The sequence below is a fragment of the Manis pentadactyla genome, chromosome 14 (genome assembly GCF_030020395.1).
Source record: "Manis pentadactyla isolate mManPen7 chromosome 14, mManPen7.hap1, whole genome shotgun sequence".
Classification (NCBI taxonomy): Eukaryota; Metazoa; Chordata; class Mammalia; order Pholidota; family Manidae; genus Manis; species Manis pentadactyla.
In genome coordinates this window covers 33,631,276-33,654,651 of record NC_080032.1, presented here as the reverse complement: position 1 = coordinate 33,654,651, position 23,376 = coordinate 33,631,276, and the positions used below count along the sequence as shown (strand labels likewise).

General features: G+C 44.6%; 1 protein-coding gene across 23 annotated transcripts in view; it reads left to right on the top strand.

Moving 5' to 3' along the window:
- ARPP21 (cAMP regulated phosphoprotein 21) overlaps positions 1–23,376 on the top strand; it is a 146,460-nt gene that overhangs the window by 78,698 nt on the left and 44,386 nt on the right. For 14 of the 23 annotated variants that reach the window (XR_008993882.1, XM_036921545.2, XM_036921561.2 and 11 more), the window contains 6 exons: positions 1,766–1,998; positions 8,368–8,601; positions 14,584–14,750; positions 15,610–15,705; positions 16,637–16,894; positions 20,748–20,874. Coding sequence is in view for 21 of the 23 variants with exons in the window: in XM_036921545.2 (XP_036777440.2) it covers positions 1,766–1,998; positions 8,368–8,601; positions 14,584–14,750; positions 15,610–15,705; positions 16,637–16,894; positions 20,748–20,874 (1,115 nt within the window). In the remaining 2 variants the exon portion in view is untranslated. Of the gene's footprint in view, positions 1–1,765; positions 1,999–8,367; positions 8,602–14,583; positions 14,751–15,609; positions 15,706–16,636; positions 16,895–20,747; positions 20,875–23,376 lie in introns of those variants that run through there. The other 9 variants (XM_036921562.2, XM_036921560.2, XM_036921558.2 and 6 more) reach the window with 3 other exon arrangements.

Below are 23,376 nucleotides of genomic sequence, written 5' to 3'. Positions count from 1 at the left end.
GAGATCATTGTCACATCTCTCCTGCATTCACAGCTGCTAAACAATAACTTAGCCAGGTTTTGTCAAAGAGTGTTTGTCACATGAAACAGAATTCTATGTAAAAATGATGAAGCTTAGAATTTGGAGATGGAAAGGGGCCTGATCAGGAATGGAGCACCGACCTCTTGAGAGGGCTGGTTTTTCTCTACCCGTCTTCCTCTGGCTTCCTTGAATTTCAGAGTAGTTTAAGAACTAAAGCCACCTGGCCGTTGGTGAGTGTCTGATACATCCTACTCGTAACCTGGTCTTTTATTAGATGGTCCTTGTTCCTAAAACCAGCCATCCCTGAGGTACTGGGAACACAGAGAGTGTTTGTAAGGAAACAGGGACAAGAGGACAGCAGGGTACTGAGTGTTTTTGTTTTGTGAGTTTCTGTTCTTACTCCTCCCATCACTTTACACAGTTCCTATCACATATTAGCAATTTGATTTTTATTATCTCTTGGCTCCATTTACCTTCTTTAGTTTTCATGAAACAAAAGAAAATGTTGAGTAAGTAAAGTTGAACTAAAACCTACAATTTTCTGGATACCTGCTGTAATAGTTTAGTTGGTGAGGGTTTCAACCAGATGCACCTTTAACATCTCAACAGTCCATTATTGTCTTTACAAGAACATGTATTAACAAAGCTACTGGTCACACCTAGGAGATCTGAGTTTGAGATCTCAGTAGGTCCCATGGCATAGTGATGTGAAAACAGGTTATATCTTTTGCCCATGATTTATGTCCCCTTTACTTATTTATAATCCATGAAAATCTTAAGAGTATTTTAATGATGTATTATTTCGAACTGCAGAAAACGTTTTGGAAATATTACCTGTTACTCTTTGAGCAGAGTGGAAACCAATGAAAATGTAAATTTCATCAACTTTCTAAACACATGCAGTTTTGCACACTGCTTCAAGATGTTCTGGAGTCTTCAAAATTCACTTCTGGCTACTAAGGTTCTTTTCCAATACATTCGCGCTTCACCTATTTGAATTTTGATGAAATGTGTTCTTTCACCTATGGAGCTTTTTTTGTTATTTCCATTGATCCTCTTGAAAATTTTCATGTCAGTGTAGTGCTGACACTTGTTATTATTACAAGTTTTTCTATGTGACAAGCACTCAAGGGCTCTTTCCTCTGCCTGAGAAGGTTAAATCACTGGGCAAAATCCCCACCATAGGTTAATGGAGGAATTTTTGTGCTATCAACAACGTAATGAATTCAGATATGCATCAGATAGGGTTAGAAAATAAATGGGCAAATGGTTTCTCTGAATCTGTGTGCCATTTTTCCATAGTCCAATGATTTAATGCCAAAGGGAGAGAGAAAACTTCTCTTAAGTGGGTGTGGCTTTCAGACTCCCACAAAATCATAATTGTTTTCAAATATTGATTCTTTGTTGATTTAGGCCAGGAGAATAGCCCCCTCTCTTCTCCCCAAGAGTAGTTAACATCACTCTTTAGACTCAGTTTTTCTAGTTTTTTTCCTTCCCTGGCAGAGGGATCATGTGACATTTCCAGGCTTGGTGTTTCAGTCTGTAAACGTGCGTGTTGTGTGTGACGTGTGATCTGTCCGTACATCAAGGCATTTGCGGCCTATGAGGCGACAGGTCTAATGGAGAGAGCAGACAGGAAGGGTCTCACGTAGATGACTCTTCCAAGAAAAGTCGCTCTCTGTGTCCATACTGCTCACGGACAGTGACGCTGTCCCTGTGCATCTTTCTGATGGCCGTGCTACAGGGGCAACAGAGATGGCTCGGGGAGAGCATCCGGGAGTCGGCAGAGCAGCTCGGAGAACGAACTCAGGTGGCTGGACCACCAGCGGGCCTGGAGCAGCACAGACTCTGACAGCTCCAACCGCAATCTCAAGCCTGCCGTGACCAAGACAGCGAGCTTTGGGGGCATCACGGTGCTGACCAGGGGGGACAGCACGTCCAGTACCAGGAGTACCGGGAAGCTGTCCAAAGCAGGTAGTTAGTACTGAATGGGTTTGTGTCGTGCGGTGTTTCTGGGACTCTACCTGAGCTGTATTGCCAGCCATTCCCTCTGACTGCCATTGAGCATGATAAAGGCATTTATTTTTGAGCTTTCTGGGAAATCAGAAGATGCGATTTAAATGCCAATGCTGCCTCTTGCTAGCTGTGTGCCTAGGTCACATTAACCTCCCTAATGTCTAGTTCTCTTATCTACAAAACATATGGTATATAGAATATTACTGTTATTCCCTGGGTAGACGACTCTAAGTTTAAATTCAATCATTTATATAAAAATGGTTACCACATGTGGCAACTATTTAACAAAGGCTAGCTATTATTTTTTTTTATTTGATTGTTACAATTCATTTCTTAAAACCACATTGCAAGGTTATTATAATAGGAATAATTTTGGCTCCTGCTTTGGCATACTGTGAGTATGATCTGGGGCAAGTTATTTAACCTGTTTGTGCCTCAGTTTCCTTAGCTGAGGAGAGGGAATAGTAATAGTACCAATCTTCCAGGTTATTCTGATGACTAAAAGATTTTATATACACAAAGCAATTTGAATAATGCCTGGCCAATTATAAGCAAGCCCTGAATCAGCACTGGTTTTTGTGTTTTTTTAATTGATAATTGATGTTTTCCTGCTTTGCAGATAAGGAAAGTGAGCCTCAGAAAGGTTTAGGTACATACATCTTTTATTTTCTCCTGTTTATTTTCTTCTAAATGGACAGTGATCTCTTGCGGTATGTAGTTTAAGGTTTCACAGACCGTTCTTGGGAGATGAGCAATGATGAGAAATCTAGGAAAACCATGGACTTGAAACAACTTTAAACTTATGGGAACATTAATACCATAGGGTGCACATGAGTCTGCAAAATGCGCTTCATAGTTTGCCATGCCCAGCTCTTCTGTCTCCTGTGAATTCCTTGCCATTGTTTCCAAATTATTTTCAAATGTACACGATTAAAATACCACATGAAATCCCAGGAAGGTGACAGACGGCCATGTCGTAACACTACGTGAACTTAGGTTTGTGGCTGTATATGTAATTGTTTCTGTCTGGTTTTGGTTTTGCTGCTGAAGTGCAGAGGCCCGAACTGCCAGCTAAGGTGGGGGTTGAGCTGATTCACTGAAGTGTATATCCAGGGGTGCCAGGACCCCCTGGTGGTGCATTCACAGACCTGGGGTTGCAGGTCGGTGGGAAGCCAGAGCAGGGATGGAGGTGGTGAATGACCCACACAGAGACTGGGCTGTTCTGACCTGGAATTACTTTGCTAACCAAGCTTCATTCTCACGCTAGGGGGAACCTTTGTGAAATCCAGGCTCATTATGCTAATGATTTAACATAATTATGTTGTTGACAAATGCCTCCTAAGAAATTATCTTGTGTTTCCCTACACAGGCAGAAAATTAATAGCATTCAGTCACAGTCACTACTATATATACATATATATGTATCTCCTGCTTCTTGGTAAGACTCACACTGCCTTCTGTCATTTTTATTCATCAAATGGCAAATTCTTGATTTCCTACTCTAATTAATTGCTCTTCTATCCCACTATTGCAACAACTGAAGTCAAGAAAATCCACTGTGGTACACTTGAGCTCTTGTAAACTAAGAAAGGTTAAATAGTTTTAAATCTCCTTAAAATGCAGAAACCAAGTACCTTAAATGGTGCACTTAAAAATTCCAGCACACCAAAAGAGCTCTTAAGATTTTTAAATTAATCGTTGTTCTCCATGCACCAACCCCCAATCACTTCCAAAGCAAAGCTCTTTGGAAACATTTAAAACACTTCAAGAATGCTAAAATGCCATGTTCTTTGAAGAATGATTAGAAATTGTAAGTGCTTCAGACTTTTTTTTTTTTTTTTAATCTAAGTGTCTCCATTTGAAAGCTTGTCAAGGTGCAGGAGTAAAAAGGAAAAAAAAATTTAAAGATCAAGATAGGATGTCAAAACAAACTTACAATTTCCCAAGATGATTTTATGAAGCAAAGCTGTCAGTTTTGCTGTCATGGATCTTCAGAACAGCACAACTTTCCAGTTTCTTACCTCGTTATTCCAGTAGAATTTGCCAACATTTTTCGACCTTTCAGAAACCAAGTCTGGAGTTGTAACATTTAAGTTACTCTTCTCCTCCTCTAATTACATGGGTTTGTGCTTTAAATAGATAATAATGAGACTTTTCCTAGGTGGGAAACATGTTTTCCTGCATTATGGAGAAAGCATAATACTGAAGTCTGAACGTTCGAGCCACTGTCTTGAGGCCCAGGCCATCATTCCCCTCTTGTATCCCACACTGAGCACAGAAATGGTCACCTCGCCATGTCCAGCATCTGGAGGCAGAGATGTCCTTATGTCGTTATTATGTCTTCCTTGTGAAGAGGACCCGGATAATGCTTCCAGGGCAGCCTCAGCTGTTTCTTGTTTGTGGCTGTGATTGAGAAATAATAGTGTGACGTCTGTCTCTCTCCGCATCGTTTTACTCTCATCCTCCCTCTGCATCTCCCAGAGCAGGGGTTCTCAGCATCAGCTACATCAGCATCATGCGAAGAACTTGTGCAGGCACAGATTACCTGTTCTCAAACCATGCTTTGAGAACTGCCCTGGAGAAATAAGAAGCCCTTCTGTTTTATTTTAATCATTTTACATAACCTGGTATTTTGTTTTCTGGATGCAAAGGTTCTCTTGTCGTCACCTTCCTTGTCTACACCCCGGAGTATTTTTGGAGCCAAGGCAAGATGTCTCACCTTTCCACCGTGTCCTCTTCTTCCTGTTCATTTTCATCACCACCCCAGTGCATCCTGGTAGTCCTGCCCTCTTGTAATTTCAGAAGCTTTGGGTTATTCCATGGAGTTCTGATCCTTGAGTCTAGAAACATTTTCTTGAATTATTAATGTAGGGAAAAAATACTTAGGGTTCGCAGTCCCTATAAAAGAAAAATTCCAGCAGGTGTGTTAAACAGGCAAGGAAGACTTTATTCACAACTACTGCGATAGGGGAGAGAGATGGACCTGAAACCTGCTAAAACAAAGCTGGAGCTGGGCTGAACTAGTAGAAAGGCACTGGACGAAGTGGAGAGGTGACCAGTCCACGTGATTAAGCCATCTGTGTTTGCCAACTGGTACTTATCAATGTTAGGCTCCTATCTGTCCTGCAGAACCTGGTAGATAAGGGCACTTTTTCGAAAGCATGGCTCCCGAAACCTTGAAAAAGACATTCCTCAGTTGTAAAACTAGTAAGAGGCTGGGAGATTTACATCTTGAGGGGGCAGAAATCCTTAAGAAAAGGGAGTAAAGGCGCACCATCTGGGAGGACACAGTCCAAAGTTCAGTCAAACTAAGGGAATGTGAAGCCATCACTGTCCACCAGTTAGGCTGGTGACTTGCATGTTACAAAATAAGATATTGAGGTCTAAAGAAGTAATCACTGCTGAAGAAAACTCAGCTAGTAAGTGGCCAATCTAGAAACCACGCCTTGGGAAGGAAATTCTCTGCCCACTCCCAGGGAATCTGCCCTCCCTTCCCCTTCTGCCCATCTTGCTGTTTTCCACTGTGCTTTGCCTTAGGATCTTTTCTCCAGCCTTTTTCATCCTTCCCTTTTGCTTTTCTGGGCCTCTCTTAGTGTTCACCTGAGATGCTCACCCAGATATCTGCTTGCTCCTCCTACTAGAGGTCCCTTGGCATCCAGATCCAGCTTCTGCACACCCCACTGTGAGAGCCTCGGGTCTCTGCGTAGTGCCTCCTAGAGCTTGGCTAAGGCATAGCAGGGCCCTGGCCCCACCTGGTTCTCCCTTGAGTGACTCCAGGGGAAAACTTACTCCCTACAGACTTACACTGTGGCCCATGGAGTCACTTCACCTGGGTTTGAACTCAGACTGCACCACACACAACCTGTGCTTGGGAAATTTATTCAGTTCTTCTGAGGATCAGTTCTCAACTCCAAAATGGGTTGTTGTGAAGATTAGATTACATAATTCATATAGAGTGATTAAGTGCATGCTTGTCACATAGACATACTGTTTAAATATTTGCCATTGTTATCATTAAATCCCGGAAAAATGAAAACCAGACACACATTAGCTCTCAGCACCCCAAACAAGAAAGTTCTCAAGTATCAGTCTCATTGTTTTAAGATCTTTGAACCCCTTCATCCTGTGCCTTTTATCACCTTTGCTAGCATCCATTTTTCATAAGGAATTTCAGTAGTGCTGTCTCTGGGTAGGATATTGCTTACCTGATTCTACCTGATTCTTACCAGATTCTAGAGTTCAAGCCAAATTCAGTTTGCCTTTGTTCATTCTTTTAACCTGTGGAATCAAATCAATTGCATTGTCTTTACATTGTCTCTTCATTGCTCCTGCTGAAGCTGCGCTTCACCCTTGGCATAAGGAAATGGTGCTGCAAATTAATGACCAATGCCTATTTTTGAAAGCCAAGGTGAAGTCCCTCTTTGGATCTTACTGTGGCACATCAGTCTATGTGCAGTGCCAGCTTAGCCCTCAAACAGGAGTCGGGATATGCCTCTGTAGCCCCAACTTGCTGCCTGACCCCTCAGCCAGGAGATGTGCTGAATCAATCTTGTGCAGCCTTAAATGTCTGGGGGCAGGAGGCTGTGTGGTTGTGTGTGTCATCACTGTTGTGGCCATTGTCGGTGTTAGTTCTGCACTCATGGAGCATCAGCATGACCACAAATACACACTACAGTTTGCATTGGGGCTATGATGTCAGCAATGTGGTCTCAAAACTTTGCTGAGTGCTTTCAAATCAACTTTTAGAGCCTTTATTTTCCTCCCCATATGTTATTCAGAGCTCTGTCAGCTTTCTAAGCCAGTTAGATGGAGCATCCTGAATTAGCCAGAAACTATGAATAATCAAATTGTGGAAAAAGCAGAGAAGATTTCCGAGGAACACACTGGCAGCCGCTGGCCATGGTGTACGCATATGCACGCTTTCAGGAGGCAGTGTGAGTCCTGATTAAATCTAGACCAGTCTGCCTAGATCACATCCCAGTTCTGTCATTATCCAGCCAGATGAGCTGGCATAAGTTCTCCATCTTCCCTGTGCTTCCATTTCCCCATCTATATAGGCAGCAGTAGTACTTATTATTAAAGTGTTTATCCAGATATTTACACAGACTAAGTGTTCAATAAATATCACTACCCTTCTTCTCAAAAATTACCACATTCTTCAACAGCCCCTCTTTCCTGCAACTGCCTGTTATATTTCTGTCACTTCTTTACAAGTTCTCCGGTTAAATTTGAGCACATTTTAGAAACTTGAAAAAAATGTTAACTCTTCCTTTTACATGTTATCATTCATGCATTTTTAATGACATAAATCAATAGTTATGGGCTAATAATGCTAAAAATCTCTTGCAGTCCATTCTTGCAAGCTGTGATATCAGCTATTAGTTTGAGTTCACATATACAGAAATTTTGCATGGTTGTGTTGCCTCTGTCATTCTCTGGTCAATATTCAGTGCCCAGAAAACTACGGTCAAGGGTATGGGAACTGCTTGGCTCTGGCTGTGGTAAAGGATGGCTAGGGCCTAATGAACAAGGGATATAGAAGGGGTTTCTATGTCCACAGTGGAAGGAGAGGAAGATGTTTAGGATTAGATTCCACCTTGGAGGTTTCTGCATGCTGATACAGTTACCTTTGTGTTTGAAAAATCCACAGTCCACAAACATCCCCATGATTTGCTTTTCTGTGTCATTTGAAGGATGCTCGATCATTATCATGAAGGTCAAGCTCTCCTTGGTCCACCTCTTGGCCATATTAACAAAACTTCTGTGAATATGAGAGAAAATGCAAATCTTAAATGCTCCCAATAGGAGTGGTCCAGGTCTTCTACTCACATCTTGTGGGGAAAGATTATTGCTGACCATGCTCCTTCAAAATTTAGCCTATGGATGTTGGAGAACCAGTACTTAAGGACCATCCATATGATCAGCACATCATGGGACTCCTTCAACTGCAGGCTCTTTAACATTCGTCCGGACGTTCTGTTCTAACTCTGTCTCAGCAAGACTTTCCCATGGCATTCATTGGGAGTTTTCAGGCATTAAGCTCAGAGCTTTAGGGTACCATTTATCCATTTGTCACCCCAGTGGCAGGGTAAGAAGGCCAAAAAAGAGAGCTCATTCTTAATCTCTCTTTTCCTTGGAAATTGACACATCTGAAAAATATGTAGCAAATATTTCATTAAAATGTGAGTCCAAGAGGTAGAAGGGGGATTCGTTAATCTTGTCTTAACAGACTCTGTAATGTACTAAAACTAAGCATTAGGCCCGGAGCTGCAAAGGTTTCTCTCCTCCTACCTGGCCTGAATGGTTTGCTGATTTGTATCTCTGTGGCAGGTTCGGAGTCTTCCAGCAGCACGGGCTCCTCGGGCTCGCTGTCCCGCACCCACCAGCCCCTGCAGAGCACAGCCCTGGTCTCGGGTGTGGCAGCCAGTTCTCCGGGCTGCGTGACCTATCCGGAGAACGGGATGGGGGGCCAGGTGGCTCCCAGCAGCACCAGCTATATCCTTCTTCCCCTGGAAGCTGCCACAGGCATCCTGCCCGGAAGCATCCTTCTTAATCCACACACAGGTGAGTGAGTGACCGCTGCTTTGGCAGGGACACAAGATCAGTGGTGTGTTCTTGTGATCAGACTTACAAATTTGCTAGCAATTTTTCTGAAAATGACTGAGCTGGATTGCTTGGTGTATGAACTGCCATGTAGGGTCTCAATTGAGGAAGAGACAATGTATAGCTATAAACTGTATCTTTATATTGACATAATATGGATTTCCAGTCATAAATATGGAAAATTCCCAGAAACAACCACTTTTCTGTCTGTGCTCTCTCCCCTGACCATGGTGTATGTATCCCCAGGAGTTTAGATTAGAGTCCTCCAAGGGATGAACCGGGATATATAATTAAGAGTTGGTGTTTTTCAAGACTAAATGTGTGTTAGCCTTTTATTATGTCAGAAATGTTCTTGCATCCAAGATATTGCAGGAACTTGCAATACCAGTTGGGCACATAGCAGATTCTTAACTGTAGCAGTTGCTTTCTCACTTCAGAACTGCACTCAGCTCCTACTGGGGAGGAAGGAATAGCAGGTGTCAAAGAGGATACAGAGAGTACATTCTTACATTATTTTAGGGATTTTAAGACCAGACTTGTTTGGTGGGGTTTCGAGAATTGGTAACCTCATGATTATGGTTTCTTCCATGAATGGCCATTGGTTCTTTATTTTCAAATTTCTCTCTTGGTCAGTTGGCTTCCACACTGATCCCAAAGTACCCAGAGCATTGAGCAAATAGACCTACAAACATCTGCTTCAAGGGGTAAACTTCTCAATCAGGGACAATTGTTCCACACCTCCAAGACCATTTGGCAATATCTGCAGACAGTTTGATTATCAGAGTTTAGGGTGGTTGGAGCTGCTACTGTCATCTAAGAAGATGCAAGCCACAGATGCTCCCAAGTATTCTGTAATGCCCAGGACTGCCCCTCACAACAGAGGGCCATTCAGCCTAAATAGTCAGTAGTTCCATAGTTGAGAAACCCTGATTCGAAAACTTGTCATTGACTAGTCACTTCTTTAGAAGCCTTGATAAGTGATTAGAAAAAAAACCCTGAATTGTCTCAAAATATATCTGAGGTGTGGCTTAGATTATTCTGGGGTATTTCCTTGATTAGCTAAACTTGAACACGCAAAACTAGGTGAGAATCTCATTACAGTGACCTGACTCAGTCTTCTCACATAGGAAGTGCTCTGGTAATTAGGAAATTCAGAGAACCATGAGAATGATAGTCAAATCATTACTTGAATAATTGCCACACTTTCACGAAAACATATGGCACATTCTCAAGGCACAGTGTTTGATGGAGACATTTTGAAAAAGCCATAAGCTTGAGGGAAAAGAAGACATAATCATTTTATTGAAAACGATTTGAAAGCTTTCAGATTAGATACTTCCATGGAGAATATTAGATTGCTTTTATTTTATTTGGATCATTGTAAGCACTATAAAGAAAATGAAAAGAAAACCAAGATCATATTCTTTACTCTGGGCACTGATCAAAGTGTGATCTGACGCCAATGGCTTAAATTCCTTCACTTTTAATTGAGATGGAGGGCTTGTAGACAAGAGCGTACACTAAGAATGAGTTTTGAGTGGTTTGTTTTAAGCAAAATTGCAGTGTTTCAAAACACTCAACAGAGTAGTTTTAGGGTAAATGCAGGAATATTATACATAATGATAGCACAGCTATATATGTGTATATTATCTTCCATAACCTTGTTTATAGAAAAAGAAATAAAGTGCTCTCTGGCACCAAGTGCCAATTCTTATTCATTGGATGGAGTCATTTAGAGCTGCTATCAAAATACCTCCTTTGAAAAAGTATCCTAACTAAGAAAAAGGACCTAATAATACCATTGAATGGCTTCATACACACTTCTTAGATCTGACAAATGCTGGACATTTCCAGAAGGAAAATATATTAATACACTGTGTACCGCCGTTGAGTGGTGGGATGTAAGGTGAATGATGATGTTTTTTTCATTTCCAAAATGTGCTCATTTTTGTAAATTGAAAACATGCACATGCTTGTATGTATTCATACATGTCATATAAAATGCATACATATGTGTGTGCACATATCTATGCATTGATCCATCTAATCTCTCATATGACTCTGCTCTTAAAAACAGACATTTGCATCTTTTCGCCTGTAACTCATCTTATTATGTCATTGCGATGAACTGAAATCCACACTTCTCTCACTTTCTAAATACTCTACTGTCAAATACATGGTAGAAATGCTATGGGGTTGGAAACGAGAAGCATATGACTCCTTTGCTTCTAGTGTGGTATGCCCGTGGGTTAATTTCCTTTTTACCAGCACATTTATAAGCTCTTTGTGGGGAGGTGTCTTACCCAGTTTTTGTTTATGTTTTGCATCCCTGGAATGGGTAGCAGAGTCTTACAGTCACTGTGCAGGTGCTCAATAACTATATACTAGTAAAATAATATCTACTACACATTACACATGTCGCTGTGGATAATGGAGAAGCTGCTCACCTAATGTCATGTATTTGAGAGGAATGGGCTCTCTGCATTTAATCCTTTGCCCTGGCTTAGCTCAGCACCCTAGGTTACCTCTGACCTTGCACTCTCTTATCTCTGCCCGCACACATGCCAGGGCCTGCTGGGCACGCTTGTGCAGTTTCTGACATGAAACCTCTTCCGAGCTGAGTCGTCCTCAAGCCAGCTAGCCTTTCTTTCCCCTTTGGTCTTCAGCAGCTGTCATTCAAACTAATTGCCTGTGTTCCATTGTAATTGTATCTGAATTAGAAGAAATGGTAGAATAGAGAGAGGCAATCAGTGCCTGACTTGAAAACCAATAGCTGCCGAGCCCAGCTTGCTTAGGAAAGGTTTTTGTTCTCTTCCCTGGCATCCTTCTTACCTCTTCCATTTTCCTCTGTTCTGTCCATTTCTCCCTAGTGAGCAGAAAATTCATCTATTCTCTCTTCTCTTTCCAGAAGAACCTGCCATCTCTCTCCACCCAAGTGAATTCTTAGTACTTTTCACATGCAATTATTTAGAGACATTTCTGTCTTCTGGGCCACAGCACACTAAAGCCATTTTGAACAGATGATCTCAACCTTATCAAAAAGGACATCTGAATATTTCGCTTTTCACCCTAATTATAGCCTGTTTTTCACACTTCCTTAGCTCTTGCAGGGGTAAATAGAAAGCCATGTAGAATATAGGAAAGGTCTTTTCCTTCTCATTTCCCATCCTTGTGTGTGTGTGTTGTGTAAGCACAGAGTGAGACTGATTTTGAAATGACTTCATATGGAGCTGCTGTGAAGAATTTTTTAAAAGCCAGGGACCTACAATTTTCTTTACATCATTTTAAGAAACAAAAAGGGAGGAAACTAAGGATTAGAACATGAAATGAGATGACAGCTTTTTGAAAATTGAATCTATTTTTTTTTTCATCCTTTCCTAAGTTGCTCGGTTTTTTGGGGAAAAAAAAATAGGTGGCAGATGTGAAATCCAGAAGAAACTTGTTTTAAAAAAATTGAGAACAATAAAATGTAGCTAAAATTAAATGACAGTGATAGGAAAACAAGTACCTGGGAAAAACATTTCTAAAAGCACCTCTAAACTTAGTCATTGTTCTGTGAACAGAATTCTGGCCCACTGGCTTTTCCATCACCGCATGTTGTCAATGGTTATGAACTTGTCATCAGAACTTAGTTCTGGCAGGGAGTTCATGAATACGCAGCATTTAAGGTTTCTTGTTGCATGCACACAAATAAATACGGACTGGAGATTTGTGGTAATGATAGAGAATGCTAAGCTCCCATTACGGTTCCTAACTGAGCCAAAATCACATCCTTTGTCTGCACCAGTGAGGTGAGCATTCTGTTTGGCTTCACTACACTGTCCACATCCGTTCCCCTACCTATTCAATGACTTTTCTTCATATAATTATAAAATACATAGGTGAGGTGCATGATCTGCACACATCTGAGGTATATATAGCCTTGGGAAACATTTGCACATGGAGGCACCTGGGTAAACACCATCCAGAATGAGGTGTAGACATGCCTGGTCTCCTGGTGGGCTCCTTGGTGCCCCACAGAGGAGCCACTGTTCTGACTTCTCTCACTGTTGGTACCTGTAGCCTGATCTTGAATGTAGTGGAAATGGATTCCGCAGTAGCTGCCCTTTGGGGACTGGTCTCTGTCACTTGGCATACATTAGCTAATTAGCTCAGCTCTCATTTTATAACAGTCTGTTCTTGTTGAATACCATACCTTTTTTTTCTTTTCACTAGAATATTGTTCCCTTTAGGTCAGTTTTGATAATTGCCTCTCTGCTATGTTCCTTTTTGTTGCTACTTTTCCTCACATTACTGCTGGTCTCTGGTTATTCTTATAAATTATTAAAGAAAAAGCCTCCTTTCCTCAACCACCACTTGCCACTTGGCCTCGCAAGAGTGCTCACATAAACTTTGCCTGCACCTTGCCTACCAGGACAGCGTAGGGAGGGGGAGGCTTCAGTGCATGTGCTGGGGAAGGACTCAGCAGCTTCTGCTGTCTCCGTGCTGCCAGGGGGAGGAAGATCTTCCTCTGAGACACCAGCCCTGTGCTGGGAGTCCCACTCCTCCAGGCATTTTGCTCAGGTTCTTAGAGAATACTGTTGTGGCCTCAGTTTAGGGACAGACATTCCCACTGCTCCCTTTCCTGTAAGGCTGTGGGAATCACGGAAAAGGCAGAGAGGACAGACAAAAGGTCCCACCAACGCCTGGCCCACCCATTCTCCTATATTCTGGTTCTTCTCATCCTTTCCCTGCCGATCCACCTTGAAGCGTGGCCCCCACCTCTCCTGCCTTCCTACACGTTGATCGATGATCTCCAGCTGTGACTGGATTTGTCTCAGCACTCCCCCTTGTACCATGTTCTCCTCATATAAACTTGGGTAAATCATGGGAAGTTTTTGGAGGGATGGAAAGTGAATGGACCTCAGACTCATACTGAGCAGGGCTGTTCCTTGGTTCTCTTAATCTTTCTTTTTTTTTTTTTTTTTTTTGTATTTTTGAATCAATTGCTTTGTCTCTCTGGGCCATGATCTTGTCTAGAAAGAGGAATGAGACCGCATAGCTGAGGTCCGTAAAGGAACCATGACCCCATGTGTCAGCCGCCTGTCCCTGTGCCTGCCACCTAGAATCGATTTGTTCTCTCTCCCCTCCTTCCCTCCATGTCCACTCTCCTCCTTGCAGCATCTTGTTCCCATAATCGTTCCGGTGGGCCTTCACTTCTTCCAAAACGTGGGGAGAGGATGCTTTCCTCCCTCACACACTCATACTGAGCTTCCAGGGATACTATTTTGTAAACCACAAAGTATTCTTCAAATAGTGGTAACAACAATAGTGAACGTCACTGTTATTTCAAAGGCAAAATAATGTATATTTGCTTCACCATTACAAGAGGACTCTGTGATGTGTTCATTGTGCACCACCTTGAAAATCTTAACTCCCATGAGCTCCTGGTTGTATCTGTTTAGAGAAGGGAGTGAGTGGATCTGGTATGTCCTGTTGTATATATGTTTGTAGACTGATTTTTGTGACTCTGAGTTGGTGACGACCTTGTGGAAGCAAAACAAGTGTGTTGGTAAATAGTGTGTAACCAGACAGCTGGAGTTGTGTGCATGGGAAGCACTGTCTCTCGGTGGATGCCACCTGGCCCCTGGCTATTGGGGCAGAGCAACGAAACATGGCTTCCTGGGGACTGTGTCTCCACAGGCCTTCTCTGCCAGGTGCCACTGTACACATCTGCCCTTGGCTTCGGCAAATCTCTCTGAAGGAGGCGGGTTCATCTGCTGCCACTTAAAATGCTCCCACTGTGATCTAGCCTGAACAGATAGGCAGTAAAGTGTTCACACTGTCCTGGACTCCCACTGTCCCTGCATGTTGAGTATCTATAGGCACACAATGAGTACCGATCAGAGTGGCCCGTCTGGCCAAGGAGGAGCTGCCCTGGACCAAGCTCTGGTTCCATTGCAGGCCAGCCCTTTGTGAATCCCGATGGAAGCCCGGCCGTGTACAACCCCCCCACTGGCCAGCAGCCCCTGCAGGGCCCCGTGGTGGGGCCGGCCCAGCAGCCCTCTCCTCAGCCCCAGCAGCGGGGACAGCCACCACAGCCACCGATGGCAGGCCCGCTGGTCACCCAGGTGAGCAGAGGCGGGAGCATGGGGAAGGGCAGGGCCCCAGGTGAGCACTCCGCAGTCCCAGAGCAGCAGGCAGGGCATATTTTCCCCTGGCGCCACCTCCATCCACACACAGATGAAGCCTGGCCACCTGGCATCCTTAGTTGCTGGTTGACAGGACGTCCTCTGGATCCTGAAGTTTGGATGGAGGTGGGTGTACCACCCAGTGACCTCGTGATGAGGGCACAGTGCTAGGGAAGGGAGATGAATGACACGCTTTCTCTCAGGTCTAGATACTCTTTTTATGTATCAAGAAGACTGTTTCGGCACTGAACTCAAGCTCCCCCAGGCCTTGTGGCATATTTCTCACCCGTTCCCAGCTCAGACCAAGGGCTCGCATCCACAGAAGGTGGACCACCTTATCAGCGGAGGACCACAGATCAGGTCATTCCGCAGTGGCCTGGCTGTTCATATCCCCTTGGAGGATGGAAAGCTGCCCTCCTTTCCTGGGGCAACACAGGGAAAGAGCCACAGAAACCAGAGGTTTTCCAGAGTGAACCTCATTTTTTTATTTCTTCCTTACTCCTTAGTCCTTATGGGACATTTTTAGACCCTGAGGATGTAACCGCCAAAAACATGAAAGTGTCACAGTAACTTTTTAAAAGAGTGTTCCCTCTGGGTAAGCCAGCCTCTCCCCAGGCTGGCTGGCAGTGTCTGTGTAGCTTTGACTTCCTGGGGAGCACCTGGCCCCCCATCTCTGCAGCACACTGGGCACAGAGACCTGGAAGGGCTGATGGTGGGCCTCAGGGAAGATGGCCCTCCCTTGGGATTCAACCCCCCACGCTTCCCTCTATCCTGACCAGCTGTTTCTCCCTCTGTGCAGGGGCTGCAGGCTTCCTCCCAGCCCGTGCAATATCCGGCTGTCTCTTTTCCTCCTCAGCACCTCCTGCCTGTGTCTCCAGCCCAACAGTTCCCCACGGTAATGTACCCTCTGTGTGTGGCTCTGGCGCTGCTCCCTTCTCAGCAGGCTGGCTGATCTGGGGGTACCCGGGGCTGGCTGCAAGGGTGTGGGTGTGAATGTCTCAGTCCAGAACATCACAACCATCTCCAAAAGCAGGGTGTCCTTTCTGTCGCCTGTCCCATGTTAGTGCTTCTGCAAACCACTACGATCTGGTGCCTTCTCAGAATTGACAGGCTGAGCAGGAACTGAATGCCCTCACAGTCGGCAGTCAGAAACAGAGAGCCGCAAACTGGGTGCGGGCATCTGGGAAATACTGCAAAGTCAGTGTTCAGACAGAGTCATCATCACGCCATGGTCCTAGTACAGGAGCTCCCCCAGGTCTCTGATCCCCAAATCCCCCCCTCACTGGCCCCTTAATGTACTAGGTCCTTTGGACAAGATCAGTAAGCATCGCCCCTGAACTTCAGGTGGGGCCAGTGAAAAGTGCTCCCCAATAGACAAATGAAACCCTACTCAGTCTGCTGACCCCAGTCCTGCCAGCACCATGGGTGATGAAGGACCCAAGTCCTTCCTGCTCTCTCATGAAGGCAGGGCCTGTGTTTGCTGCTGGGAATACCAGTGGGCCATTTAGGACAGACCACCCAGCCTTCCTGTCTCCGCCTCCCAAGGAGGCTAGGCCCTTAGTGAAACAATAATACTCAGTTTCCATTGAAAGAGGGAGATCTGGGTCAAATCATGCAGCATGCCTGATCCTTGGGATGATTAGAATCTGTTTCCTCTGGTCATGTTCTCTTGTTCTGGATGGAGAATTGCTTTCCTCCATTGCTTCCAAATTATACTCCTTCCTCCTCCAATGATGGCAAGCGTGCGTCCCATGTGTGCCTCCCTGTGCCTCTCCCATCGCTAAGCCCGTCTTGCTGACGTCCTCGTTTGTTTCTGCGGCTCGCAGAGAGACGATGTGGCCACACAGTTCGGCCAGATGAACCTGAGCCGGCAGTCATCAGGAGAGACCCCCGAGCCTCCTCCGGGTCCTGTCTACCCACCGCTCATGTCTCAGCCAGCCCAACAGCCAAGCTATGTCATCGCCTCTCCAAGCCAGCAGCTCCCCACGGGGAGCTTCTCAGGCTCCGGGCCCCCCATCTCCCAGCAAGTCCTGCAGGCCCCTCCCTCTCCCCGGGGGTTTGTGCAACAGCCTCCACCTGCCCAGGTGAGTGTGGTTTTTCTCACACCTGTGACCATAAATGGGTTCGGTCTGCGTTTGGACCTTTGTATTTTCATACAGAATACAGTCAGGTCCACCCGCCTCGTCCTTTCTGGTCCACACTAATATCCCTCACAGACCTGGTGCATCCTCGTCATCAGCTGTAAAGCCTTGGGAACCAGAAAGCAAGGTCAATGAAACTGACCCGACTGTCCAAGGCACACAGTGGGAGCACCCACTCTCCAGGCTGCTGGTAGGAGCCGCAGAACAGCATCCCCTCCCATGTGACATCCTCCGCGCCAGGCGGCCAGGGATGGGAAAGCCTCGGGGAACAGAAAACCCTGCTCCGGGGAGGCCATCACCTCTCTCCTGCCACTGCCCTGGGAAAGCACTCTTTTTCTCCCATTCATAAGCATTTTCTGGAGCTCACCGATGCTGCAGGCAGGAGCTCCTCTCTGAATATAAAGGAGGAGGCTAGGCAGACATCCACTGTCCCTCCTCCCCGGGGGCACGCAGAGCTCGCACACTCTCACAGGTAGCCATTAATCATATTTAATTGACTTGAGCGTGTAAGACACCACAGATCACTGATTTTTACTGTCTTCACAAAGACTGATTATGGGTTACAGCTCACCACCAAACATTCCCAGTGCTCTCTGGGGTATCCCCCGCAGAATATCGCAAGTGATTACTGTCAAGATGTAAAATGTACAGACAATTTCTGCTCCATTTTCAAGGCACACATAACCCAAGCAAATTCCATCCTAATTATGAAATATTGCCCTGGATGAGCTGTTTAAAGTAGTGTCACCTTTTGCAGGACTTGTTTCACTGGCTTAACACCTTGAATAAATTATTTTCTTTTCAAGCCATGCAGAGTCCTCCACCATGAAAAGATTTTCACTCAGATGTTCATGTTACTTTGAATGATTAAATTAATAGTTCATCTTCAGTGGCCTTCTCTGTAACGTCTCTTTGATAGTAGGATTTAGGGACATGTGAAAAGTAATTTTACATTACAGGAGAAAGGGCCTCATTAATACACTAATATTTTACCAATAGTTTAAGTTTGATTATTGGGGAAAGAAGAGTTTAGCTCGGTTAGCCTAAATAGCATCAAATTGTTCTTACCCATTTCTGCTGCCAAAGAGAAGAGTTAGCAGAATATTTAACTGAAGATTTTTTTGAAAAAAAAGTCCTTCCTTAATGAAGGAATTTCAGTATCAGTGCACAGCAGGAGCAATGACAACTTAGGACCCCTGGTGTGTCTGCAAAAGAATTGCTTTCATTCCCTCTTCAATAGATGTAAAAATAGAAAAAGGGAGGGAATTTCTTTAAAAAGAGTAGATGTTCACGGTTCATGATCAGTCTGGACACCCATGAACTTCTTTTTAAAAGAACCACAGATAAAGGCATAGGATGGAAGCCCTAGTGATTTTCAACTTGGTGAACATTTTAAAATTTGATTGCTCAACAAGAACTCTTGAGATACAGTCCATGGGCATGTGGAAATACGTTGAATTTATTTACGCAACGAACAAACCTATTTACTGACCTGGAAGGGCAGTTTTGTCTGACTTTCTGACCGCCCACCTCAAGGTGAATCAGGAAGCACTTGGCCAGGCAAAGAGGGATTTGAGGAGGGGATGGGAGAAAGGCTCACTTCTTATAGTCTCTTCTTTCTCTCCATTATTTCTTTCCTCCACTAACCACCCATTTCTGTGATTCTCCATATTTTAACACAGTTGTTTGCAAGTACACATTTGCTCCATTTGGGGCTAGCTTTACTCCTTTCTCCCTGCCCCTCCTTTACTCCAAACTCCCATGCTGTTCCTATGAGGATTCCTCTTAGCCCACCTCGGCTTCCCTCCTCTAGGGTGGAGGAGGGTAGGGATGAGCTTTGTGCCATGGCCCACTGGCTGCACCTGCTTGGAGCTGTGGGCTCTGTGGGGCAGCCAGTGCCCTGCCTTGGACAAAGGTGCCCCCAGTGCTAGAGCAGCCATCAGGGTACCAAAGAAGACAGCATTGAGGGAAAACAGAAGAACACAGCAAAAATCCTGAGTAACCTAGAGTGAGGCTGTTTTGTTTTGTTCTGTTTTTTGGAGGAGTGATAATTTTATCCAAACCTTTAGCCTTCTTCAGGAAATTTTCAAGTGTGTGAAAAAAAGCTATCCCTTCTCATTCCTGAAGGTATTTTCATGTTTCAGATTGAATGTAAGAGGAAAGCCCAAGGAGTGGATGACACATTTGTGAGCTGACACTGACCCAAGAACCCATCTTTCCTAAAGGAACAGCATGCCCTTCTTCCTGAAAGACTATATCAGTATAATGCTCATGAATAAACTTGATAATAATTGTTCTTATTTATAGTGTTAGGAAGCATCTGATGTATAATGGTCATAATCTTTAATAGCACCCCAACTTGCCAGAGAATAACTAAAACATATTATTACTCCAGGATTGTCTCAGGTTTTGTTATCATAAATTGCCTTATAAAGAAATAGGAAAATCATATCTCTATAAACAAAGCACCTGATCAATGAGTTCATTGCTGACACTGACCTGTGCTTGCTTCAGATTCACTCTGCCTTGGATATCCATAGTGTTAGTCAGAATGAGGACTTGTAATGATTCCCTGGAATTGCAGAACCCCAGATCCACACAAACTAAGTTATCTTTTATTCTGACTTTATCCTAAGGCAGGAAAACATTACACATGTATGTCAGTAGCAAGACTGAAATAGAAAAGTGCTTCCTATTTGACATGAGCAAATCAGACAATAAAATAAGTCATAGAACCACAGTTTTCAAACAGGTAATTTTATTCTGTGTATATAATGTTTGCCAGCTCTGTACTGGTGTGCCTCTGTTTGCACTTTAAAGATGACAGAGGCCTGGAGATGAAAAATAATTATGATTAGTGAGAAAATAGCCTTCATATAAATGACCTGAGGTAGGCAAGGAAGGCTTTCCAGATCAGAGACATTTATTTGAATCTTATTGGAAGTAATTAGAATATTTTTAGCCATTCTCAGTCATTAGAAAGTGACAGAAGGTGACAGAAACAATATTTTAAGTGTATGTCTTTTTTTTAGATGGAACATAATTTTATTGGAGGCTGGCTATGTGTCAGTCACTCTGCCAAGGGCTTTGATTGACTACCATATTTCATAATTTCTTTCTCTGCTTCTCTTAGACTGGAGAGCAGCAATTTTCATGTGTCACCTGTTTCCATTAGAAAAAGATTCATGCTAGATATATTTTTAATTACCATACATTTTGTGTGTGTGTCATAGGTGACCGTTTCATTTGCTCTTATTTCATTCTAAAAACACAGAATTCAGTGTTTTACACCAAGAGCCATTGTATTGCTCATGACTAAGTCAGTAATTTGAGCAGGACTGGGCAGGGATGGCTCCAGGTGGTACTGGCTGGCATGGCCTGACTGAACCTGGATCATCCAGGATGTCCTCACCCACGTGCCTAGAACGTCATAGAGCCTGACGGCTGGGGCACCTCTGCTCTCTGCATGGCCTCTCTCTCCAGCAGGCTAGGTTAGTCTTCCTAGAAGCCAGGCTTCCCTCCCACAGGAGTGAAAGCTGCAGGTCTTCTTAAGCACCAGGCTTGCAAGCCTTACAGGTCAACACTCTGTCTCATGGCATCAGTCAAAGCAAGTGAGACTAAAGGACTTGGGAATAGATTTCCCATCTTCATGGGCACAACAGCACCCACATATTGGCAGCAAAGAAGCTCTTGGTGTCCATCATGCGATGTGATAAGATGGGGGCATGTTTTACATTGAAAAGTGCTACTCTATACACAGTTCTCACCTGCTGTGGACTTCCCCTCTTTCCCACAGATGCCCGTGTACTATTACCCATCCGGTCAGTACCCTACCTCAGCCACACAGCAGTACCGGCCCATGGCCTCCGTTCAGTACAGTGCTCAGAGGGGCCAGCAGATGCCACAGGCAGCGCAGCAACCAGGTACCTGGAATTCATCTCCCGTTTTCTCCTCTCACCCTTTTACTTCTGTCTGTAAGTCTCTCAGCTGTCCTCTTAGATGAGTATCTGAGCTTGGTAATTTAAATCAGCTCATTTTTCACCCAGAGAAGATAATGGAGCACGTGATGATGTGTGCAAAAGTAAAGGGCACTGGAGGCAAAGCCACATCATCTGGTGTCCCAGGCATGCATGCTGAACGGTCTCCAGAAATTATTTTGGGATCACCTTAGTGCCTTGCAAAGCAGAAAGCCAACCTCATCCCTATCTTCTTAGTGCATACTCTTTTTTTTTCCCTTTTCAACTCTAAGAACATTCTTCCCCTGTTCCTGAGACTAGGGAACCATGTTAGGTTGCTTCCATCCCATCCTAAAGAATGCTGTCTTTGGAAGAAGGCCACTGGCCTTGCAGCCTGTGTCCTGGTGGACCTCTGACTCCATGGCTCACGTCTCAGAGCTCGGCGGCCGCTGTGCAGTGGGAAGGGGGGCCGAGGCACTGTACGAGAGTGAGTAGCAGGTCTCACAGTGAACCGGTCTCTTTCCCTACTGTGTCACACTCCTGGAGAGCAGCAGGAACCCAGCAGGGCAGAGTGATGTGTGCTAGGGAGAGGCTTGTGTCCTTCCGGCTCTCCACACTGCAGGGAAAGCTGCTAATTGTCATGTGAAGACCGCCTGACTGGGGGACTCTGCCTTCCGTAAGTAGGTCATGTAGAGCTCATGCTCCCCACCGCTGCTCCCCAATCCTGCTCTGTCATGGGATTTCTGCACCAAGTATACGTGTATGCATATATCATTGTACATATGTATGTGTGTGTGATATATTCAGGAGACATGCAGTTGTTACAAGCTGACAGAAAGTGCAATCCTTGCCAAGGATTAATCCTGGTAACAGACACCCTGCGAATACTAATGCTGGCACGGCTAGCTGTCAGAGTGGAGAAACAATTCCATCCTTCCGCCATGTGGACAGCTATGTGTTCCTTAGCTCATCTCTGCCTATCTAAAGTCGGTGGGAGAAGGATGAGGAAAATGTCCAGCAGTCAACCAGACTGTCTCATTTCAACACTAGCCAAAAAAAAAAAAAAAAATACATTTTGACTTCTGCATTGCTTTACACTTTTATAGCAAAAAGAGCACAAAAGGGCTTAAAACTAAGTTATTTTAGGAAAAGCTTTTGGTACTATTTTCTCTGCTAGTTGGAAATGTTACTATTATTTGGCGGTACCTACCCATGTAGATAGAAACTCTAGGAACTTTATCAGTGCAGGTATAAACTATAGGAAGGTGCTGTTTGCATTCTGAACTGCCTTATATTTTTCTGCTGATGTTTATCAAGGAGTTCATTTCCTAGCTACTGACCCAGAGGCTAAAGCAAAGTTTTCCTTTGGGTGACCAATGCCTTTGGAAGAAGAAAGATGCGGTTATCTAATGATAATGATTTTTAAAAATTTAGTGCCATTATTTGACAGTTTTCTAAAGCAGGATTTCAGTCTTGGGTTAAAGTATAGTTACTACTAGGGAAAGCGGTGACGAAGGTGCTGGGTCTATGTGAGGGACTGAGAAATTTGGGTGAATATGTTAACTGAGTAACAGAATTAGATTAGGATCAAGCCCCAGGCTCCCCACTGAGTTCTCCAACAACTTCCTTGACTCGGGACAATACCAGGGACTCCACTGTGACATTTCTTTCTCTTTCTGAAAGCATTGTGGGAGGATTTAGGGATGGAGCCCTCCCCTCATCTGAGGGAGCCTGAGCTGGCCCCGACCACATCCTGTGGGCCTGATGGCTTTAACTTGTCCCACAGCCACATCACCACAGAAGTGCCACCCTAAGGTGAGGTAAGGACACGATATTTAGGAGATGCATCCTGAAGCTCAGAATAGAAGCAAGTGTTTCAGGCACCACAAGGAAGTGGCTGGTGACTGATGTGGCCTGTGGGGGTGGGAAGGTGAGGACAGGAAAATGACCCCTGAACAGAATCTTCCCCAGAAGTGCCAACATCAGGACACACGGGTGGCCTGGGGCCTTGGAGCTCCTAGTATGTGTGGCCATCACACCCAGTATCAGGCCAAGCATCCCAGTTCCATTCCCCGACAGAGCTGAATTTCCCAAATGTTTGGAAAAGCAGGTGGTGTCCTCCGACCTCACGGAGTGTCACCTCTGCTGGTAAAATCCAGGTGATCCAGCTCACACCAGGGCTGTGTGAAGTCCGGAGGCTCCGGGCCCTACAGCCAGGAGGCCTTTGCTGAGTTTAGTGATACAAACAGAGACTTTCTAAAAGGACATGGTGGCATCATCTGGGGGACCACCTGTCTCACAGAGGGAAGAGCCACTCTGTGTGACTGTAAAAGCCTCATTTCCTGGAGGAGCTTGAAGACAGTCCCTCCAGGTCGGCCTCGGCACCAGAGCTGGCTTGGCATCCTCAGTGACACCCTGGCTTTCTCTGCCTCCTTTCTCCTTTCTCCAGGACAGTCTTGTGTCCTGCAT